Source organism: Jaculus jaculus, chromosome X (genome assembly GCF_020740685.1).
Source record: "Jaculus jaculus isolate mJacJac1 chromosome X, mJacJac1.mat.Y.cur, whole genome shotgun sequence".
In the NCBI taxonomy this organism is placed as follows: domain Eukaryota; kingdom Metazoa; phylum Chordata; class Mammalia; order Rodentia; family Dipodidae; genus Jaculus; species Jaculus jaculus.
The window spans coordinates 112,990,071-113,013,895 of NC_059125.1; the positions used below are offsets into that span (position 1 = coordinate 112,990,071).

Sequence of the window (23,825 nt, forward strand, 5' to 3'; positions counted from 1 at the left end):
ATTAGTTGAGTATAAATGCCCAGTTTCATTTATTTACAAATATATCAATCTTCTATATTGTCTAGTTGACATTGCATGCCAAGAACATATGCTAATTTCAGCTTTAATCAAAGCAAAAGTCTTTTTAAGTCAATACAGTATTTTAATATTTTTCCACTTCTGTTTACTCTTCCATTCAGCTACTGTGTACTCATTGTGGGCTGTATGTCCAGGAACCAGAAATGAAGTTGTGCACAAGACTTACACAGCCCCTGCTTTCAGGAAGTTCAGTCCCTATTGCAATGCAATCTCAGGACTCATATCGTCTGTTGTGTTGGGTGGACTACTATTATGAACAACCTTTATTTTTTGTAGCTTTGTTTTAAGGATTTAATATAGCTACGTATTATGAATAAGTCCAAACACTAACAAACTTTTGAGGCAATTAGTTTTAAGACTCTTCAGTATATACTTCTGTAGTTTGTTGTGAATATTACTCCACATTTAGTCTTTGAATACTGACATATGGGGCCGACTCTGTTCATCTGTAGTATGTACATACTATCTACAAATATGTTGTTTATTTTTCAGAACCAGCAAGCCAAAATAGCACAGTTGTACCTCCCATTTGTTGGCTTGCTTTTGGAAAATATACAGCGACTAGCAGGTCGAGATACTTTGTATTCCTGTGCAGCCATGCCTAATTCTGTAAGTATTAGTGCATTTCTGCTGGAGTTTTATCTCAGATTTGGAAATGAGGTCATATGCTAGCTTGTCGCAGTCTCAAGATTTCACGTTTACTTCATTTCTCACTTCCACTATATTTTGTTGAGCAATGCTTCTCAAACTTTGATGTGGATACTGAGTTAGTACACAGATTTTAATTCATTAAGCCCTGGGCAAGGCTTGAGATTTAATGTTTCTAACAAGCTTTCGACTGCCTCTAATCCAAGGACTACATTTCAAATAACAGGATCCAAAAGCATACCATGTGTTCTTTATTCCAATGGTTTGTTCTAAAGATTTGCTGCTGTTGACATGGCTTAATATATTTGTTCAACTTGACAAGAAAACAAAAGATTCTGCACTTCCAAAATATTAGACACTGGGGATTAAATTGTATTTCTTTGTTTCTCTCTTTCCTTAGTAGTGTCTAGCTAGTACTTTCTGGTGAGTCCCTTTCAGTTGATCTCAATTGTTGGTATTTTCTTTCAATTCTCCTTAGTAACTTAAGAGCTAGGAGGAAATTTGCAGGTGACTAGGCTCTCATTTGGCAATCTTTGCTATTGTGATTTAACCATTCCTTTTCATCTTAGCCCTAAAAGAGTTTCTATCCACTGGACCTAGTTTTGCACTCTAGAGAAAGATATATACATTGGTTTCTGCCTTCCCAAGTTGCCCCTTCTGCATGTAACTTCTAAATTTTTATCCAGGTCAAATATCCCTACTAGATCATTTATCACTTCAAATTCTTTACTTTCTTGGCCAGTCTTATTCTGTGTACTCTACAGTGGATCAGTGACCCTACTAAAAATAAGGATGTCAAACCAAATGTAGTGGTAGACACCCGTAATCCCAACACCTGAAAGGCTGAGGCCCTAGTATTGCAAGTTTGAGGCAAGCCTACACTACATGGTGAAACACCATCTCAAAAAAAAGATAGTGCACAAATGACATGCCTCATGTATGTCTGTGCCATGGGACTATTGACTCCTGCCCCTCTTTGAATTGTGAGTAGTCTGAGATCACCTCTTCACTTTGAGCAGCTGTGTCATACTGTTGGGTGGAAGGATAAAGTGTGTCCTTTACAAAATACTCTGGAAATTTGCCCTGTGAAATAACCTTTATAAGCTTCCCCTAGGTCCTGAGAAATCCACTCTTATTTTGTTCTTTGTTTTTGAGCTTTTCTTAGTCAATGTCTCACTGTGTAGTTCAGGCTCACATTGAACTCAGGAACAAACTTCCTGCCTCAGCCTCTTTAGCACTAAGGTTATAGGTGTCCAACACCATACTTGGCTAGGAAAGCCACGCTTCAGCATCCTTGGATAGTGCCTGCTCGTGGCACTTGATTATGATAGAACTTCATGGATACTCCATCACCTTCCTGGGTGCCAAGCTGTCCTTTCTTTATACACAGTAGCTCATGCTTATATTCATACCACACAAACATTTGACAGTGATATTTGGAACTATTCCACTTAACTGCTCTTTCTTCTGCAGCTCAAGTTCAGTTAGAGATTCTGGTTACAATGCAACTTTCAGCATTCCAAGAAAGAAATGAACCATGTTAGATAATAGCCATTGAGGTCATCTAGAGTTATGTCACTTGGTTGGAGACCCTGGTTAAAACTGTGTGTTGGCAATGAATTAAATTAAGAAAAAATGTCACCCAAGTACTTGATTTAGACTTTCACAGTCAGCTTTGTTTTAAATTGGGGTATGATTTTATTCTGTTAGTTCATATCACTTTAAAAATTGGTTTCTATAACACAGGCATCATTCTGTTACAGGCATCCAGGGATGAATTTCCATGTGGCTTTACTTCACCTACAAGTAGAGGAAGTCTGAGCACTGACAAAGACACTGGTAATTAAGCCCTTTAACAATTTTATACTGTAGGATTGATTAGAAATGTACCCTGTACTTGTAAAATATTTCATGATTAATCTATACATAACATGATCTCTACTAAAATTTAATTAGAATCTGACTCATCCTTGCAGGAACATTTGTGTAGGTTGTCTACTCTTGCTTAAAACACCTAGGTATGGGTGGGAAAAAAATAAAAGATAATGAATAAGTCTAATTTTTCTTTCCTTACCTGTCACAAATTTGTGGCAAGACAGTTCCCTTTTCCGGGTCCAAGCTTATTATCTATATAACTGTTTTGAGGATTATGTGGTTTTATTTTGTGACTTCCAAGGAATTTCTTGTAGTTTAATGCTTTGATGTTGAATGTTTTGAGATTTAAAAAAAAAAATGTTACAAGGGCTGAGGAGATAGCTCACTGGTTCAGTGTGCCTGCTTGCAAAGCCTGTTGGTCTAGGCCACATAAAGCCAGATGCAAAGTGGCACATGGCATCTAGAGTTCATCTCGGCAGCAAGTGGCCTCACTCACTTTCTCTGTTTCTCTCTCTCTCTCTCAAATTAATAAATATTTTAAAATATTTCAGAAAGAATAATCACTTAATCTTTACTTAGTTTCTTATCTTGTTTTGACATAATATACAAATTGCACATTTTGCTAACATTTATTCCTATATATATTAATGTAGTACCTTAGTTTTAAAATATTTTTGTTTATTTTTATTTATTTATTTGAGAGTGACAGACAGAAAGAGAAAGAGGGAGGGAGGGAGAGAGAGAGAGAGAGAGAGAGAGAGAGAGGGAGAGAATGGGCATGCCAGGGCCTCCAGTTACTGCAGACAAACTCCAGATGCATGTGCCACCTTGTGCATATGGCTTATGTGGGTACTAGGGAGTCGAGCCTCGAACTGGGGTCCTTAGATTTCACAGGCAGTGCTTAACCTCTAAGCTGTCTCTCCAGCCCTTAAAATATTTTTGATGGTTCCTTCTATTACTAACAAGAACTTGACTTCTTTTTATCCAGCCTATGGGTCTTTTCAAAATGGACATGGAATTAAGAGGGAAGATTCAAGAGGTTCCCTCATCCCAGAAGGAGCAACAGGACTTTCAGATCATAGCAGCACTAGTGAAAATGTAAGCACTCATATATGTTATATATAGGATAACCCTGTTGACAATTTCAGTGTTTGTTTGTTTTTTTGTTTTTGTTTTGTTTTTCGAGGTAGGGTCTCACTCTGGCTCAGGCTGACCTGGAATTCACTATGTAGTCTCAGGGTGGCCTCGAACTCTCGGCGATCCTCCTACCTCTGCCTCCTGAGTGCTGGGATTAAAGGCGTGCGCCACCACGCCTGGCCAATTTCAGTGTTATAACCTTAAAATAAGTATGAAACTATCTGCTCTCCTATATGCTATCCTGAATCTGTAAAATGCATGCTATAATTCTTGAATATTTCTGCAGTCTGTTTCTATCATGGCAGCTGAAGTAGGATATCTTTTCTTTCTTATAGTCAAAGTCAGTATGAATTTTCTGGTTTTAGAGAAGGTCTTGCTACACAGTTCAAGCTGGCCTCAAACTCACTTTGTGGCCCAGGCTACACTTGAACTCACAATCCTGCCTGTACCAATATTATTTTGAATGAAGCTCCATACTACATTACTCAGGCTGGTGCCAAACTTGTGGGCTCATGCAATCCTTTTGCACTGCCTTGCGAGTAATTAAAATAATGGGTGAAACCACCATGCCCAGCTTCCTTGAATATCTTATTACTGTTTCTAGGGAATAAGTCAAATATCTTTAAGCGTTCTGCCTCTGGCTATCTTCTTTCAATCTAGCACACTTCAGTCTATTCTAGAGAGGGATGGCTCAAATTTAAAATGTCTAGGGCTGGCAAGATGGTTTAGCAGTTAAGGCACTTGCCTGCAAAGCCTAAGGAACCATGTTCGACTCTCCAGATCCCACATTAGCTAGATGCACAAAGTGAGGCAAGTGCAAGGTTGTACATGCCCACTAGGTGGCACAAGCATCTGGAGTTCAAATACAGTGACTGAGGCCCTGGTGCCCCAAATCTATCTCCCTCTATAAAATAAATAAAATAAAAAAACGTTGTAAAAATAATGAAATTTCTAAAGTGCTGTGCCATTTAAATCAAATCCTATCAGAGCAGACTTTAAAAATGGTATTTGCTTCAGAGAAAGAAGTTTAGGCCCGAAGTTGCTAGTTTCAAGATCCCAGAATTTGTCTGGCATAGAGTCCTTCTTCAACTCTTCTCTCCAGTTGTTTCAAAGTTAACATTGAAATGTGAAACCACATTATAGCAAAGATAACAAAGTTTTGTCATACTGTTACGTAACATCAAACAATCATGTGCTAAGTGGATCCATAAAAATAATAAACTTCCATTCTCAGTTTACAAATGATAACTTGGATTTTGACTTAGAAGAGGCACACCTGAACCCTGGTTTTTATATTCCAGCTCCTTTTCAATTATATTGTGGCATTGCATTATTAGTGTGTATCAAAATCACCTGGAGGACTTGATAAAACTTGGTAGCAGGGCCTCACCCTCAGAGTGAAAGCAGAAGGTCTGGGAGTGGGCCTGCTAATTTGTATTTCTAAGTCCCCAGGTGATGCTGATGCTGCTGGTGGGAAGCACCCCCTGAGAACCATTGGAATATACATCCTTGAGCCTTTGTGTAAATAATAGTAATTGAGTCACAAAGGTTCTTATTTCATGCAATTTAGAATTATAACAATAGACACTATCATAGATAAGACAAATAAAGGTTAAAACAATTAAATAACTTGGTATTAGTTACAAAGATAGTAAGCAATCAGGTCTTACTAGGTCTGTGTGCTCCAAGTCAAAGTTCTTAGTAAATCCTGTCTTAGACATATGTACCCCATTTAGTTTCTTTATTAAGAAATAATAAGAGGGCTGGAAGGTTGGCTTAGTGGTTAAAGCACTTACCTGCCAAAGCCTAAGGACCCATGCTCAGTCACTCTCCAGATCCCACATAAGCCATATGCACAAAGGTGAGGCAAGCACAGGGACACACATTCCCACTAGGTGGTGCAAGCATTTGGAGTTCCATTTCAGTAGCTGAGGCCCTGGCATGCCAATTCTCTCTCTGTCCCTCTCTTTCAGTTAAAAAAAGACTGCCCCCCCCCAAAAAAAGAAATGACAGGAGCACATGAAAGTAGAAAGGGGAGTAGTTGGGAAGATGAAGTGGATCAATGGGAATGGGAGAGAGGGATAAGACAAGGTAATAGGAAGGTCAATATGATTAGACTACATTATATACTTTTATGAAAATGTCATGATGAAACCTATTATGTACAATATATGCTAATAAAGGCAATAATAGGAGCATCATTGCTTTTCAGAGGCTCTAGTTTTGAAGGATTACTAGGTCTTCTTTAAATTGTAATTTTTATAAAATCATGAGCCTGCTTTCAGGTAGATAATCTAAGTGATGATTAGAGGTGGATTTTAATAAATTCAAGAAGTGATTCAAATTAAAGAGTCTAATTTGGGGGGAATAAGTATTGGAAAATTAAACCTAGGATCTTGCATATGTTAGGCAAGGATTATTCTACCTCAGCGTTAACTACATCTCTAAAATGTTTATGCCTTCATATACTGTAAATTCCTCCTTCATATAAGTTATAATCCCTGAGTTACATGTAATCATTTTAAAATCTGCTAAAATACAAGACATAAGGGAATAAAAGGGATATATGCATCATTCATGGTTATAATCTTCATGAAGACCCCAAAATAATTTCCAGTAATACTACTAGGTATTGAAGCAACATAAAATTCATCCCATGGTCTAGAGAGATTGCTTAGTGGTTAAGGTGCTTGCCTGAGAAATGTAAGGTCCCAGGTTTGATTTCCAAGTACCCATGTAAGCCAGTTGCATAAGGTGGCACATGTTTCTGGGGTTCATTTGCAGTGGCTAGAGGCCGTGGCATGCCTATTCTCTCTGTCTCTCTCAAATAAATAATAGATTTTTTTTTTAAATCAGCCCATTTACCTACCATATGTGGTATATTTGTTTAGAATTTTATAAGTATAAAATATATTAAGGCTGTGAAAAATTATCATATTATTTAAGTGTCGTATCCTTATTTTACAGACCCGTCAAAGCTCTGCAAGGAATAGTGTGTCCCAGTATAACCGTCTGGATCAGTATGAAATCCGAAACCTCTTGATGTGCTACTTATATATAGTTAAAATGATTTCCGAAGGTAAGAGTATAGCATATTCAGCATAAAATCTACTAGACACCCCCTCATAGGATAAGACCTGTAAGTATACTATATGCATATTAGAAATGAATCTTAAAAGACATTGATTTTAAGATGTTCCTTAAAATGAACCTTAAGAGGCTAGAGAAATAGCTCAGTGGATAAGAGCACTTGCCATCCAGTTGTGAGAAGCTGAAACTGCCTGAGTTTGATCCCCACCACTTACATGAAAAGCTGGGCATGACAAGACCTGCACAATATTGGGATCATCAACATAACATCATGGATGACGGAAGGGGGGAAAACATCAAGATAGAAGAGGGCTGGGCATGGTGGTGCATGCCTTTAATCCCATTACTTGGGAGGCAGAGATTGTATTGCTGAGAGTTTTAGGCCACCCTGAGAATACAGAGTGAATTTTAGGCCAGCTACAGCAAGACCCTACCTCGAAAAAAGAAATAGAAGCAGGACTACTAGGAAAGAAGAGATTCAGTGGAAAGGGGTGCATGAAGGGGGACAAAAGAAAGTAATGAGAGAATATTATGCTCAAACTACATTCTGTAAATGTATAAAAATTGTCAATAAAAATTTAATTTTTAAAAAGTTGAGCATGGGCTGGAGAGATGGCTTAGCAGTTAAGCGCTTGCCTGTGAAGCCTAAGGACCCCGGTTTGAGGCTTGGTTCCCCAGGTCCCACGTTAGCCAGATGCACAAGGGGGCGCACGCGTCTGGAGTTCGTTTGCAGAGGCTGGAAGCCCTGGCGCGCCCATTCTCTTTCTCCCTCTATCTGTCTTTCTCTCTGTGTCTGTCACTCTCAAATAAATAAATAATTAATTAAAAAAAAGTTGAGCATGGCAATGCACTTCTGTATTACAAATTCTGTGGGGAACAGAGAGATAATTCCTGGGGCTCCTTGGTCAGCTGGTCTCACCAGAATCATTAGCTGTAGGTTCATTAAGAGACCTAGCGTTAAGGAAACAAGCAGAACAGTGATAGAAGCTGCCTGACCTTTTTCCTCTAGACTCCACACATGTGCCCATGCATGTGCTTCTGCATACACAAATGCATATATGAAAAAAATAAACCTCTAGGTCCTATTAATCATACAACTTTGAACCTTTGCAGTAACTTAAGAATGAGTATAATTTATAAAATAATGGCAATTTAGTAAAACAATTTTCAGGCAAAGCACAAAATTCATTAAATGACTATAAAAAAGAAGGAAGAAAATAACCACTTCAAATAGCTTTTATTTGACCTACGATTTTAAAAACTCGGAAACAAAATCAATTCAGGAAGAGTTCTCCATGGATGAGGACTTTGCAGCATCATTGGTGTTGCCAGTGCCAGGCTGCTTTTCTTCTTGCTGTCGAGTGGCATTGTTTCTTAGTGTTTCCCGTTCCTCTTTAGATGATATGATGAAATATAGCCAAAGGATAAACTGAATGTCCCCTGGAAGTAAAATCACATTATCTTCTTCTAGGATGGAACATTTATTTTTAGTTCACATCCTCTTCTTCCATTTCTCAATATTTTTTGCTCAAACTAGGATGGAAGAATAAAGAACATAAAAGCCACCTAGGTTAAGCATTACAGAATGTATGCATGTACTGAAACAGTATATGGTACCTTATACAATTAACAAAAATAGGGTCTGGAGAGATGGCTTAGCGGTTAAGTGCTTGCCTGTGAAGCCTAAGGACACTGGTTCGAGGCTCAACTCCCCAGGACTCATGTTAGCCAGATGCACAAGGGGGCACACGTGTGTGGAGTTCGTTTGCAGTGGCTGGAGGCCCTGGCGTGCCCATTCTCTGTGTGTGTGTGTCTCTCTCTCTCTGCCTCTTTCTCGCTCTGTATTTTGCTTTCAAATAAATAAATAAAAATAAATAAACAAATAAATAGGACTGGAGGATGACTGAATAGTAAGTAGAACATGTACTTACTGTGAGGCTGTAAGTTCAAATCCCAGCACCACAAAAAAATAAAAATAAAAAATTTCCTGCACTACAAAAATAAGTAAGTTTCAAGTCCAGAATCTTCCAGGTATCACAAGTTGCCCTCACACTGCTTACCCTCCTGCATCAGCCTTCTAGGTGCTAGAATTGCAGGTGGGTGCCACAACACCAAGCTAGGTTTGGGTGGTTTTAGCTGATACCTGCTTGGTTCCTTACACATGCTTAGGCAGTGTTTTCACTGTTGAGCTAAATACCTGGCCAATAGTTTTAAAAGCTTTTTTTTAAAAAAAACTGCAGATTTTAACCCAGAGTTTAGGAGATGAGCTATAGCCCCAGCCTATTTTTATTTATTTTAGTAAACATTGTGTGAGATATTTTTATAGTTCAAAATATAAAGCTATCAAATAATTTGAAAAGTAGCTATACAAACAATAAAGACAGATCATTAACAAGATGTGGATAAATTCTAAAATACAACAAAAAGCTGGAGTATTTTTTTGTAAGATAGGGTGTCATAAAATGGAAAAGAGTGACCTTGAGTTCACCATCTTTCCTCAGCTCCCAAATTCTGGGATTAGAGGCAAGTGCTACTGAGCCCAACTGGTAGTATTCTCTTTTTTCTGGGGTAAGGGATCAAACTCAGGGCTTAGTACATGAGCTATACCCCCAGCCTATTTTTAGTAAACAGTACCTGCTTTATTTTTGTAATATAGAACCATTACAATGTAATACATTGATTTGTTAGTTAGGTATAAATAATAAATCATAAAATACATTTATACAACACAAAACCTGTAGCTTTTTTTTTGAGATGGAACTTCATCATTTAACCTAGGCTCTTTGAACATATATTTTTAGGATATGTGAATTATTTTAATAAGTTAATTTTCTTATATCAATAGGAGAGAGACTAGGTGGAAAGGGATTCAGTGGAGTGGGAACAAAGCAAGGTTGTGGGAGGGAATTATGATCAGAATACGTTGTGTCTATATTATGAAGAATAGCAGTGAGGTTTAAATTTTTTCTTCTTCAAAAAATACCTAGGATATATATAGGTAAAAGCTAAAAACTAAAAATAGTTAGATATCACTACAGCCTTAAAAAAGGATTGGAGAAGATACATTGCTAATGAGTTCCCTTCTAATCTAGTGTACTCACATGCACATGCATACACACACACACACACACACACACACACACACACACACGCATACACACTCCACCACCACCACCTGCTATGCTAACCAGAGGAGTCTGGCTGTATGGTTTTTTTGTTTGTTTGTTTGTTTGTTTGTTTTTTTGGCTGTATGTTTTTTTTTAATATTTTATTTTATTTTATTTATTTATTTGAGAGAGACAGACACAGAGAGAAAGACAGGTAGAGGGAGAGAGAGAGAATGGGCACGCCAGGGCTTCCAGCCTCTGCAAACGAACTCCAGACGCGTGTGCCCCCTTGTGCATCTGGCTAACGTGGCACCTGGGGAACCGAGCCTCGAACTGGGGTCATTAGGCTTCACAGGCAAGCGCTTAACCGCTAAGCCATCTCTCCAGCCCTTGGCTGTATGTTTTAATGTCACCAGTAAAACTGTGACTTTTGTTTCATATGAACGTGACATCTCCTCTTACAAATACTGACCTTCCTTAATCTCTGCCAAATATATAGGCCTTGTTATTTAGGTTTTCCTTTCTTCTGTTTTCAATAGCTAGTATAATTAATTTAATAGCTAGTATAATCTGTAGCAAAACTCAACTTTATCTTTGATATGAAGTAACACTTATGTTGGAAATTCATGTTCATTTTATTCTGAAAAATGTCTGCTTCTGGATCCGTCTCAACAAATTCATTCTAATGACTTTGTCTTGTCCATGAGCCTATTTTTGTTATTCTATGTACACTTGAATATTGAGTCCTTACAAGTCTACACCCTTCAGGCTTGCTTGGGTTTTTAAATCTTGTCATAAATAGTAGGTAACCTTAGAATAATAAAAAGCTGGTCTACTTGTATAACTTTTTTAGGAGTAGGATTCAGAGTAATGTCATTCTATTTGTAACTATTTTTTATTAACAGCAACTATTTAAGAATCTTTGATTCATTATTTACTGCTTTATTATATCCTAAAAGAGCTGATCAGCATTAGCAGTCACGTAGTCTGAATGGACAGAAAGTGATAGTCCTATGGGAGGAAAAACATTTTCCTGAATGAAAAACATGAAGGGAAGCTGTTGCTATTTTTATTGTGTTTGTTTTTCCTTCCTGTTGTAGACCCCCAAAGGACACTCTTAGTCATATTTAGGCTTATCCCACCATATTCTGTACATGTAGATTCACTAGTATTCTTCAAGGTTATTTTTCCTTTGGAAGCCACAAAGTAGTATCAAGTTTCACTGACAGCCAGTTTTGTACCTAGAGCCACCACCTGCAGATCCTCTTCTCCAAGTATATTTTGAAGTATAATCTGAAGGAAACACTTTTTAACTGCATGCTTTCTTCTTCTTTCTCAAAGATACAAGTTTCTTGTAACGCTCAGTAGGCCCACCGTTCTCTGAAGTTTCAAATACTAGTATCTCAGGTGTGTTTTCAGAGGAATTATTGGAAGGGTTCCAAGAGATGATGTTTTCTTTTTGCATTTTTGAGTGCTGTTTTGTGGCTTCGGGAAGGTTTGTGACACTTTACCTTCATCTTTCTTTGGAGGCTCCCATACAGTTACTAAAATGATCATCTGCACATGACTTATGAAAGATTTTGACTTTTTGGATAGGAAATTTATCAGGAGTGGAGATTCTCACAACAGAAGTCTCAGACACTTCAAACATGTTGTGACTGGAATACAAGTCTCTAGGTTTTGTTTTAATCCAGGTGTCATCTGCTCAGTAGGTAGCATCTTAATGGGTTGACAGGGCACACACTGCTGTAATTTTAATAGGTTCCTGACTCTAAAAACTGAAGGGTTTGGAGTACCAGGAATGAAATCTTCAGTTTCAACATCTGAAGTACCAGGAACTACCACACCCAGTGTCAAGCAAACAAGAAGGACACTTTGACTGACGTTCCTGTATCTAGGCAGAAAGTCTTATTTTCTTCTTTTAATTTATTCCTTTCTACAGTGAACACAGCTATCTGCCTAAGAGTCTTCTGTTTCATACTATTAAATTCTTGTTGCAGCATATCACTGTATGCTTCATTCATTCATTAAGCAGCGGTCACATGTTTTTTTTTTAAATTTTTGTTTGTTTATTTATTTATTTGAGAGCAACAGACAGAGCAAGAAAGAGGCAGAGAGAGAGAATGGGCGCGCCAGGGCTTCCAGCCACTGCAAACGAACTCCAGACGCGTGCGCCCCCTCGTGCATCTGGCTAACGTGGATTCTGGGGAAACATGTTTTTGACTCAACAGCACTGGGTTTCATATGCTGTTAATTAGCTCTTGAGCCCAACTGCCATCCTTCTGTCAATCAGGCTTTCCTCATATAGGTCAATTTTGTCTGTAAGCGATGAAGCTCTTTATCTTGAAGTTCTTTTAGTGTTAGCTGTATCTTTTTAAAATTACCAGGCAGCATATCACATACACTAATCTGTGACATTTCTTTTTCTGGTGATTGACCTCCACCACCCCTGTCTTGGCTAGCACTCTTGCTTGACTGCATCATATTTCATTGGTATGGAAATGATTGAGACAGGTCCTTATCTTACCTGGCAGAACAGCATTAAGTGGCTGAGTAGCCTCTTTGGACTAGAGCACCCAAATCTGCCTTTCTGACCCCCCTTTTTTTCTTTTCTTTTTTTTTAATTTTTAAATTTTTATTAACATTTTCCATGATTATAAAAAAAATCCCATGGTAATTCCCTCCCTCCCCCCTGACACTTTCCCCTTTGAAAATTCCATTCTACATCATATTACCTCCCCATCTCAATCATTGTACTTACATATATACCATATATATATATATATGGTATATATATATATATATATATATATACATACATACATACACACACACATACACACACACAATATCAACCTTTTTTTTTCTAAGAAGCTGATTTATGACACAGTCATTAGTAGCATGTGTTCAGGATGAACTGAAGGTCCCAGAATGCTTTTTGTTATTTTTTTCTACACAGTAGGCAACAGGTTTTCATTGACAAAACCACAGCACAAAAGTGGAAGGCAAAGTACCTTCTAAAATGGCTTAGGTGACCTTTGACAAGAAGACCCAAACCACAGGAATGCTCCGCCCTTTTATTGGCAGATACCAAAAGACCAGGTTTTGGGGGAGGCCAGAAGTTGCCACCAGCTTAATTAAATAAACCAAAACTGAGTTATTGAAGTTGACTATTTCACTGCTTTAATTCATGATCAATATTTTGTACACATTGAAAATTACCAATATTTGTGGTTTTATAAAAAGTTGGACATCAACTGAGATTGGTGGCCCATGCCTGTAATCTCTGCTAATGGGAAGGCTGAGCCAAGAGGAGTGATATTTCAAAGCCATCCCAGACTTCATGAGCCCCTGGCCTAAACCCTATCTGAAATTTAGAAAATACAGCCAGGTGTTGGGGCTCATGCTCTTAATCCCAGCATTGGACAAGTAAATGCAGAGAAATCAAAACTTAAGAGCAGTCTGGGCTACATAGCAAAACCCTGTCATTAAAAAAATGGGAGATTAAGCCAGGCATAGTGGCACACGCCTTTAAATCCAGCACTAAGGGAGGCAGAGGTACGAGGATCACCATGAGTTTGAGGACACCCTGAGAATAAATAGTGAATTCCCGGTCAGCTGGGGCTATAGCAAGACCCTACCTTGAAAAAAATCAAAAAAAAAAAAGAAAGAAAGAAAAAGAAAAACATTGGGAGGTGGAGGGGAAGAATGAGAGAAAAGAACTAGTGATACAGCTCAGTAATAAAGTAATTGTCTGAGATGTCTAAGGCCCTGGTTTAATCAACTGTGTCACTAAAAATATTTTTTTTAATTATAAACATCAAAATCCCTTCATACTCTCTCAACACACAATAAAGACAAAATTATTTGTTCCTCAATTCCCCTCAGAAAATAGTCTCTTGTGTTGAAGTTGAGCCACTTATCGACTTTTACATTTTTATTTTATTTATTATTATTATTATTATTTTGGTTTTTCGAGGTAGAGTATCACTCTAGCCAAGGCTGACCTGGAATTCACTATGTAGTCTCAGGGTAGCCTCAAACTCATGGTGATCCACCTACCTCTGCTTCCCAAGTGCTGGAATTAAGGAGTGTGCCACCACGCCCAGCTCTACATTTTTATTTTTTAAATATTTATTTGATAGAGAAAGAGGGAGGGAGGGAGAGAGAGAGAATAAATGTGCCAGGTCCTCTAGCCACTGCAAAGAAGCTGCAGATGTGTGTGCCAACCTCGTGTATGTGGCTTATGTGAGGAATCAAACCTGGGCGATTTGGCTTTACTAGCAAGCACCTTAACCGCTAAGCCATCTCTCCAGCTCCTTGTCTACTTTTTCTGATACCTATAAGACTTTAATATTTAATGTTGTCTGCTGATACTATTTGCTATATCAGAGTAGGATAAAAAAGTAATTCAAAGTTAAGTACTGACAAATTTTAAGTTTCAGTTACCCTGTGTGTGTGAAAGAGAGAGAGTGAGCGAGAGAGAGACAGAGAGATGTGGAGGTCGCAGGACAATTTCAGGTGTCAGTCATTACCTTGAACCTTGTTTGAGACAGGATCTCTTGTTCACCACTCCATTTGCTGGGCTAGCTGGCCCAGGAGCTTCTGTCAGCCTCCCTGCTCACCATAGGTACGATGAGATTATAAACAGTGGTGGAATAGCATCCAGCTTTGATTTGGTTTTGGAAATCCAAACTCATATTCATGTCTATAAGACAAGTACTTTATGCACTGAGACATCTCAGCCCTAATTTATTTTTCTATACATGTTTATGTATGTGTATACATATACATATATCAGAAAGAGGGAATACTGCTGGGCATGGTGGCACATGCCTTTAATCCCAGCACTCAGGAGGCAGAGGTAGGAGGATCGCTGTGATTTCTAGGCCACCCTGAGACTACATAGTGAATTCTAGGTAAGCCTGGGCTAGAATGAGACCCTACTTCACACACACAAAAAGGAAAGAAAGAGGGAATACTGAAAAAGAAAGTTAAAACGTGGGAAGAGAATTACCCTTTTTTGTTGTTTTTTTTTAGGTAGGGTTCAGGAGAGTTGGATAAGAAGCAGGAAGTATGAGCACTTGGTAGTTTCAGGCTAACCAGCATTTCATGGAGATATCCTATCTTTAAAAAAAATCCCCTTCAGTCCCTCAGTGGCTCAGGTCTTTAATTGTAGCACAGTGAAGGTGAAGACATGAGGTCAAGGTCATAGTTGGTCACGTAGTGAGTTTGAGGCCAGACTAACATATATAAGAATCAAACTCTGAAATCTAATAGACAGAATGTGTGGGGTCCAATGGGAGGAACAATAAAGTAGGGATAAACAGAACTGTGAATTGGTGACTGTTAAAAATAGGCTAACTCTGCTTTACTCTCTTTTTTATTTTTTTTTCAAAATCTTAATACCTTATTTATTTCCTTTGCAGATACACTCTTAACTTACTGGAATAAAGTATCTCCCCAGGAGCTGATAAACATTCTTATTCTTCTAGAGTAAGTTATATTAACATATTTCCCAAATAATCCCCTCATTTGCAGGAAGTTAATTTAGGAAATTTAAATGTTATTCATTCTCTAGTTCCAATAGCTCATAATTGCTAAAATGTAGAAAATTTTAGGCCATTTTAATAATATACAGTCTGGTATTCTTCACCCATAGGTAAAAGAAAAATGGAAGTGTATTACCTGTGATATTGCAGAAAAACTATAGCTGATAATACACCCTTTTTACAGTCCAGATAATCCTGTTATCTGGAAAACTAGAAATGGTGTCAGCTGTCCTGCATCACTCATTTAAAGAAAATGCTCTAAAACTTCATAAACAGTTGACATGATTGGAATTTAGAATTTGTCTGTGTGTGGTGGTGCATACTTATTGTCCCAGCAACACACAGTAGGCTAAGGTATTAGGAGCACTGTGAGTTGGAGGCCACCTTGAATGACAAAGTGAGTTCCCAATCAGCCGGGCTGGAGTGAGACCCTGGCTAAAAAAATTTTTAGAAATTGTACTCTTACGTAGAGCTGAGTAATTCTAAATTCTACATACCTCATAAATGGAAATACATGTATCTCTATGTAGAAATGTATATGTGCATGTATTATAAGAAGATATTTAGGGACAAACCTACTCTAGACATGGTAAATTGTTCTATATTGTAGGTTGAGCTGTGTTTATATCATTCTTAAAAGAAAAGCTGCACGTAGAATGAAATGAAATGTAAGAAGTTTTATGTAAACAGATATATATATATATATATATATATATATATATATGATTTTATGTGCATACAAAAGTACAGGGAATAGGGAATATTCAGTGCATAACCCTAAATTAAAGTTTTTCAAAAATTTGGGGTTGGAGAAGATTGCTTAGTGGTTAAGGTACTTGCCTGCAATGCCAAAGGACCCAGTTCAATTACCCAGGACCTCACGTAAGCCAGATGCACAAGGGACACATACGTCTGGAATTCATTTGCACTGGCTGTAGACCCTGGTGTGCCTGTTCTTTCTCTCTCTGCCTCTTTCTCTCTCACATAAATAAATAAATAAATAAATAAATAAATAAATAAATAAATATTTTTAAAAGTTTTTCAAAAATTTTCAGAAAATGTCTAGCGATTAGCATTTAATTTTATGTATATATTTATTTGTTTTAAATTATTATACAAAATACTTGATTTCATTATGAAATTTTCACTTACACTTTGTTTTTTGTTGTTCATTTTCTCCCACTCCTCTCCTGTAAACCACTGGCTTCCTCCTGCTGGTCTTCTTCCTTTCCCTACTAGGCCCCATTCTGCTTTTTTGTCACATGCATTCTATTACTCTTTTATCCTTCTCCAACCTTCCCTTAAGAACACTTTCCCCCTTTCTGATTTTATGACCTGTATCTTCACATTTATTAAAGTTACAATTATATAGTAAACTATTTATTAATGAAAATGCCTGATGTTGGGAATTTGCTTAAAAAGAGACAGAAGGTAGGGGGGGCCAGAGTTAAATAAGAAGAATCATGGTCATTGTTGAAGCTGGAGGATGAGTGTGTGGAAATTAAGTATGCTGTTTTCCCTACTTTAATATGTATATTTGAGATTATAAACAGTAGAAAGTGCTTTGATGTCATTTATAAAATGGAATATTTGCCACACTTCTATATCTTATGAACTTTTTGTGATATTAATGAATAAAACGGATGACTTGCATTGTTGGGTTTTATAACCTATTGTTACAATTGTATATAAAGACATGCTGATGTAATTATAGCAAATAAATACAGAAAGATAAAATATAACAAGCCAATAAGCAATTGCCTGTATATTTATTTCCATAAAAATGAATGCTGTTGTTCATTTAAATAGGCTTTTCTTTATAACTTGTTACCTTTTGAATATTAGTAAAATGCAGTGTATAGTAATATCTTACTAACATGCTATTGTTTCTCTTTCTAGAGTATGTTTGTTTCACTTTAGGTATATGGGGAAAAGAAACATAGCAAGGTAATTCCCATACATCTTAAATCTTCAATTGTTCATTCTCTTCCAATAGGGAGCAATTCTATTCATGCCATGTAAAACACAGTGTTAGTTTTAGGTTAACATTAAGAGGCCTGTAATTTATTTAACATATATCAATTCAAAGTTTATTTATTTAAAACTATTTTTTAATTTTTTAAAATATCATTTATTTGAAAGAGAGAAGGAGGGAGGAGGAAGGGAATGGGCAAGGGGAATGGGGAAGGGTCTCTTGCAACAGCAAACAAAATCCAGACACATGTGCCACATGTCATGCATCTAGCTTTACATGGGTACTGGAGAGTTGAGCCTAGGCCATAAGGCTTTTGCAAGCAAGAGCCTTTTAGCATCAACAGTCTCTGTAGCCCCCAATTCAACGTTTAAAGTAATGTGAATTGATATTTAAGTTTTCAGGATGATTAGAGTAATATGGAAAATTTCTACCTTATGAAGGTTCTCTAAACTCAGAACATATACATATGTTTTCTAAAAGACTTAAGTAGGAACTAGATACAGAAGTAGGCAAAAAAATCACAAAGTGAGGATAGGTGTGTAATATTTGCCTACAATCTTCCAACACCGCAATTATTAAGGCAAACAAATCCCCCAAATAGTAATTAGGCCATACATTATTTATTTATTCTTTTTGAGTTTTAAATCCTACTAAAATACTTAGGAAGTGTTTGGGCATCTGGAGATACAGCTCAGTAAAAGGCTCTGAGTTCTGTATGTAGCACCACTTCTCCCTCCCAAAACAAAATGGAAAGGAAAGAAGGGAAGATTAATTTGGACTGGAGATATCACTTAGCATATTTTTTCTAGCATGTATGAGGCCCTAGGTTCAATCCCCAATACTGGGAAAAACAGTTCAGTAATGTTTAAAAGGCCCTAAGTCAAAGAAAGATCTTGCAGGGTTGGAGAGATGGCTTAGTGGTTAAACGCTTGCCTGTGAAGCCTAAGGACCCCGTTCAAGGCTCTATTCCTCAGGACCCACGTTAGCCAGATGCACAAGGAGGCACAGGCATCTGGAATTTGTTTGCAGTGCCTGGAGGCCCTGACGTGCCCATTCTCTCTCCCGCCCTCTCTCTCTCTCCTCTCTCTCTGCCTCTTTCTCTGTCTGTTGCTCTCAAATAAATAAATTAATAAATAAAAATAAACAAAAAAGAAAGGGCTTGCATATCTCAGTTGTATCTATTATAGAAGTAAAATTACTCACTCAAGGAATTCAAATATAATGCTTTATATATAATTCCACAGCAGTGTTTTTTTGTTTTTTTGTTTTTTTTTTCCTTAGACCAATGTGGGTGAGGCTTGGGGTTATTCCTTCTTATCTTTTTGAGACAAGTTATCATGTAGCCCAGGCTGGCCTCAAACGCATTATGTACCTACAATAAGGATGACTTTAAACTCTCCTGATCTCCCTGCCTCCAAGTCCCAAGTGCTGGAGTTGCAAGCATGTGTAACCGTGCATGGCTGAAGTTCTAAAAATTAAAGAAGCCTTTGGATGTTGTTTTATTACTGTGACTATAGAACTGTCTAATACTAGATAGCTCAAGTAATGAGGGTTCCAGTCTACTTAGTGCTCATGTTTTTAAGAAAGAAGGACAGAAGTGGGAGCTCTTTCTGAATTCCTTATTATAATATACACTATTTTAAAGATATAGTGAAATATACGATTTCCAGTGGTGTCTCATTTAAACCAAGTGTCACTGGGGAGAATCTTGAGCAGAGTACCATCTTCGTATGACAACCCAGTTACATTTTAGCTTAGAAGAATCTAACAGTGAAGCATACCATCAGAATACTCTAGTTCCTAATTTTCAGTTTTATTTTAGGGTGCATGATGCCTGGCTGTCAAAACACTTTGGGATAGACCGAAAATCGCAAACCATGCCAGCTCTTCGAAACAGATCAGGAGTAATGCAAGCCCGGCTTCAGCATCTTAGCAGCTTAGAAAGCTCATTTACACTTAATCACAGTAAGTAAAAATAGAGGGTGGGGCACCTATGTGAAATAGCCAAATAATACTGTTTAACCATATATCCTGGTTGAAATCATCATTATGACTGGACATCATTTCCCATGCATAGTTATATTTGCATATCTCTGCTATGTATTTATAACTATAATTTGTAATTATTTAATGATGAAATTGATTTTTTTCAATAAATTTAATAGTATTTTAATTTTTTCTTAATACTGAATTTGTTTTCCATGCAATTCCTGTTGTCATGATATTTTAAGTTGGAAATCTTTTGTTACTTCTGTTAGATTTTAATGAAAATTATTAACATCTTAATAAATCATATATATAATATTTGGCTAGAGGCATTGTCATTCATATATTATTTGTGAATTGTATTCACTAAATTGAGTGCTGACAGTAATGAACTCTAGCTGGGCCTGGTAGGCCTGTAATTCTAGATACTAGAGAGTCTGAGGCAGGAAACTTACAAGTTCAAGGTCTTCCTGGGCAACTTAAGCCCTGTCTCAAAACAAAAAGTAAAAAACAAAAGGTGAATGAGGATGTGGCTTAGTAGTATAGTGCTTGCCTAGCATGTGTGAGACCCTAGATTCAACCTCTAGTACTACAAAAAAGTAATAACCATTAGTGTACTCTAAATGATATTGTGTTAGTAGAATACTTAAATAGGTTAAAACACTGAGACAGCATGAAGGTCAAAGTGAGAAATATTGCCTAATTAATGAAGTTAGAAGAATATATAAATGGAGTTTATCTGCTAATAAGTAAATATTAGCCAGGCGTGGTGGCACATGCCTTTAATCCCAGCAGTCAGGAGGCAGAGGTAGGAGGATCGCCCAGGGTTCAAGGCCACCCTGAGACTACAAAGTGAATTCCAGGTCAGCCTGAGCTAGGGTGACACCCTACCTCGAAAAAAAAATAGAAGAAGTAGAAAAATAAATATTAAAATCTCAGAAGAAGGAAACTAATTTCTAAGTCAATCAGAAGTTGCACAAAAGGAAGCCGGCAAACCTGGCTTTGTGATAAGGCCTAATAACATCAAAAAATCTATAATATCTTAAGAAGATAGACCCTGAGAGAAACAGCATGAAGACATTTAAAAATGTCAAATTTGGGGCTAGAGAGATGGTACAGCAGTTAAAGCATTTGCCTGCAAAGAAAGCCTAAAGACACAGGTTTGATATCCCGGTACCCACGTAAAGCCAGATGCACAAAGTGGTACATGTGTCTGGAGTTTGTTTGCAGTGGCTGACTAGAGGCCCTGGTGCACCCATTCATATTCTCTCAACTTCTTTACTTGCAAATAAATAAATAATAAACACTTGTTCATTGTTGAATCATGTCACCAAAGAAATGGGCCCCTTAAATATGTGCTGCAGAGCTCTTGATAACGTTCCAATGTGGAAAAAAAAATAAATGGAATTGGTTATCTTAAACAATAATTAAAGACAAATATAGTGAAGCTGATTAGGCCTGCTGGTATTGTGAGTACCTTTCCTTTCATGGCGCCTTCATGAAAAACGTCAGTCATTGCTATTATGTGCATCTGTATGTTGGCCAAAGTCTAATTTACTTCTTTTTATCCTAGGTTCTGCAACAACAGAAGCAGACATTTTCCATCAGGCACTTCTTGAAGGAAATACTGCAACTGAAGTTTCTCTGACAGTGTTGGATACCATATCATTTTTCACCCAGTGCTTCAAGGTAAAGATGAAAAATTAGAACTCAAGCTGGAATCACTACAAACAAAACGTTTTGCAGTAACCACCTAGTCAGAGGCAGGATAGAGTTGGGAACAAGCCTGGCATGAGCAATGAGGAAACATGGACGGCAGACTGAGTGTTGCCCCAGTATGACCTTGGGAAGTTCTTGAGACTGGAATCATCCATAAGTGAAGGGTTTGGACTAATTTTCCCTAACTCTCTTCTGCCTCTTCAATTCTACCCTTTCCCTTTCATTTTAGGACAGCTTTCTTCTGAGTATAGTTGAATGGGCCTGTAATTCCAGTGCTTGGGAGACAGAAGCAGAAGGATCTCCATTAATTTGAAACCAGTATATTTTACATAGTGAGGTCCAGGCCAGCCAGGGCTACATAGCAAGATCCTACTTCAAAAGACAAAAGAAAATGAAAGAAAAGGGGAAATGTTTTCTTTTGTACATTTATTAAAATACCCAATAATTTTTAGTTGAAGTTATGTGTGGGCCAGCCAAAATACCCACTGTGACAAAATATTCTGTCAGGGTAGATGGTATCCAGGCAAGCTCTTCTAGTTCAGCCCTTTGAGGTATGCTATTTTTCCAGATGTTTTTCTCTAAGTGCAAATGATCATTGCTTTGATTTTTCTAAAGGAGGTAAAAACAGTTACCTGGCAGGGTGGTTGAAAGGGTAAAAGGAATAATCGATGTGAAAATACTTTGAAAATAAAAATTATAAGAGCACAATATAAGATAGCATTAGTAGACAAACCCAAAGTAGAAAATGTTTGCTGTCTCTTGAGTTAAAATACTATTTTTTCTATTTCTCTCCCTTTCCTTGAAGTAATTTAGTTAATTGTTTTAGCCCTACAGATTTACTAGGAAAACCTGGCATTGCTTTTCAAAGGTATTTATAAAGGAGAATTGAATTGACCACTAAAAAGAAGTAGATTGCAGAATCCTTCAGGCATTAGGCTTGTTCTGATTAAAACACAACACAGATTGATTTTTTCATTGTATCAGTAGATAAGGACATTTGGTCTCAAGAACTGGCATATTCCTTCCTTCTAGTCTGATATTTCTTTTAAAATTAATAAACATTTATATATCTCTTGATAGAGATCAAGCATTCTCTTAAGTACTTTATAAATCTTAACTTTTGTGATGTTGGTGGTTGAATTCAGGACCTTATAAGCACATTTTGTATCCCTGAGTTAACTTCCCTTTGGGTTGTGAAGGCTGTCAGTGACAAAGGGGAGTAATGACAAATGAGGTTGAGTGACTCTGAAGTAACCAAAATATTCTAAAAATTTGCCAAATTTACTAAAATTAATTGAATTGCATGCGTAAAATGGGTGAATTTTTGGTATGCAAATTATGTGTCAGTAAACTTGAACTCACTTTTCATCCTTATAAGAGTCTCATACAAATTAATAGCATTCTCATTTTAAAATTAGGGAGCTCAGGCTCACAGAGAAGTTCATGCTACATAGCTGGCAATTAGTGGAATCTGGACTCAATACCAAGCCATTTAGTATGAGAGACCCTAATGCTAACCACCATTCCATCCTGGCCACCAGTTGATGTCACAATTTTGCCTCTTGGGGAAGTTAGCCAATGGTTTGATTTTTAACACAAAGTTCTCAAACTAATAGATATTTCTGTTTTGTTTGTCATTTTTATGTCCTTTTTTGCAAGTCATTTAAACAGTTGTGGTATCTGTTATCACATCTACTCCTAGAAGGGTCAAATTGTCACAGCTGACTAAACATATCTTACACAAAATGTATTCCCAACAAAAAATGTAGACTTATTTTTTTTATTTGCACATGTGTTTGTGTGTGTATACACTAGCTTCTCTTGTCACTGTAAATGAATGCCTGTCCAGCTTTATGTGAGTGCTGGGGAATTGAACTTCATCCAGAAGGCTTGGCAAGCAAATGCCCTTAACAGCTGAGCCATCTCCATAGCACCTTAGATAATAGATTTTTTTAAGAAAAAAGGTATTTTCCTTAATTATTTAATCTTCCCTCAGAGGAATACAACAGCTGATTGTCTTATATTCATTTTCAATGTACCAAATTATACAAGGTAATAAAATATTCCTCATAGCCAAGTATGGTTTCACATACCCATAATCTCAACACTCAGGAGGTTGGGGCAGGAGAATCATGAATATGTGACTAGCCTGGGCTATATAGCAGGTTCTAGGTCAACCTAAGCTACAAAAGAAAAAGAAAGATGGGAGGAAGAGGAGAAAACTTCTTGTCATGTTATAAATTTTAGTGTGTTGCATTGGGAGAAAATTTTTTACCTGTTTTACATGCTGGAATTTAAGTATTCTAGCTAGATTTTATGTAGTATTTTGAGGTTTCCAAGTTGAAGATCATGTAGATAATCTGAAATCAAATGCAAGAGCTTTTTACTTTCTGAAACCTCCAAACAGCTTCATAAGCAGGTATATAAAGTCAGTTCTTTCATATGTACACAATAGTAAAATATTTCTGCAAATCATTTTTCATGTTTTGTAGAGCCAACTTTTAAATAATGATGGCCACAACCCATTAATGAAAAAAGTATTTGACATTCATCTTGCTTTTCTTAAAAATGGACAATCTGAAGTGTCACTGAAACATGTATTTGCCTCGCTGAGATCTTTCATCAGTAAGGTAAGGACACCTTCCAAAGCTGCTAGGG

The 23,825-nt window shown here is 37.2% G+C and overlaps 1 protein-coding gene across 3 annotated transcripts in view; it reads left to right on the forward strand.

The window, feature by feature from the left end:
- Window positions 1–23,825, forward strand: part of Dock11 (dedicator of cytokinesis 11) — a 225,854-nt gene that overhangs the window by 154,883 nt on the left and 47,146 nt on the right. For all 3 annotated transcript variants that reach the window (XM_012951928.2, XM_004671477.3, XM_045141070.1), the window contains 9 exons: window positions 571–687; window positions 2,490–2,565; window positions 3,590–3,699; window positions 6,706–6,817; window positions 15,365–15,431; window positions 17,387–17,434; window positions 19,285–19,427; window positions 21,022–21,137; window positions 23,660–23,797. In XM_012951928.2, the coding sequence (XP_012807382.1) occupies window positions 571–687; window positions 2,490–2,565; window positions 3,590–3,699; window positions 6,706–6,817; window positions 15,365–15,431; window positions 17,387–17,434; window positions 19,285–19,427; window positions 21,022–21,137; window positions 23,660–23,797 (927 nt within the window). The remainder of the gene's footprint in view (window positions 1–570; window positions 688–2,489; window positions 2,566–3,589; window positions 3,700–6,705; window positions 6,818–15,364; window positions 15,432–17,386; window positions 17,435–19,284; window positions 19,428–21,021; window positions 21,138–23,659; window positions 23,798–23,825) is intronic.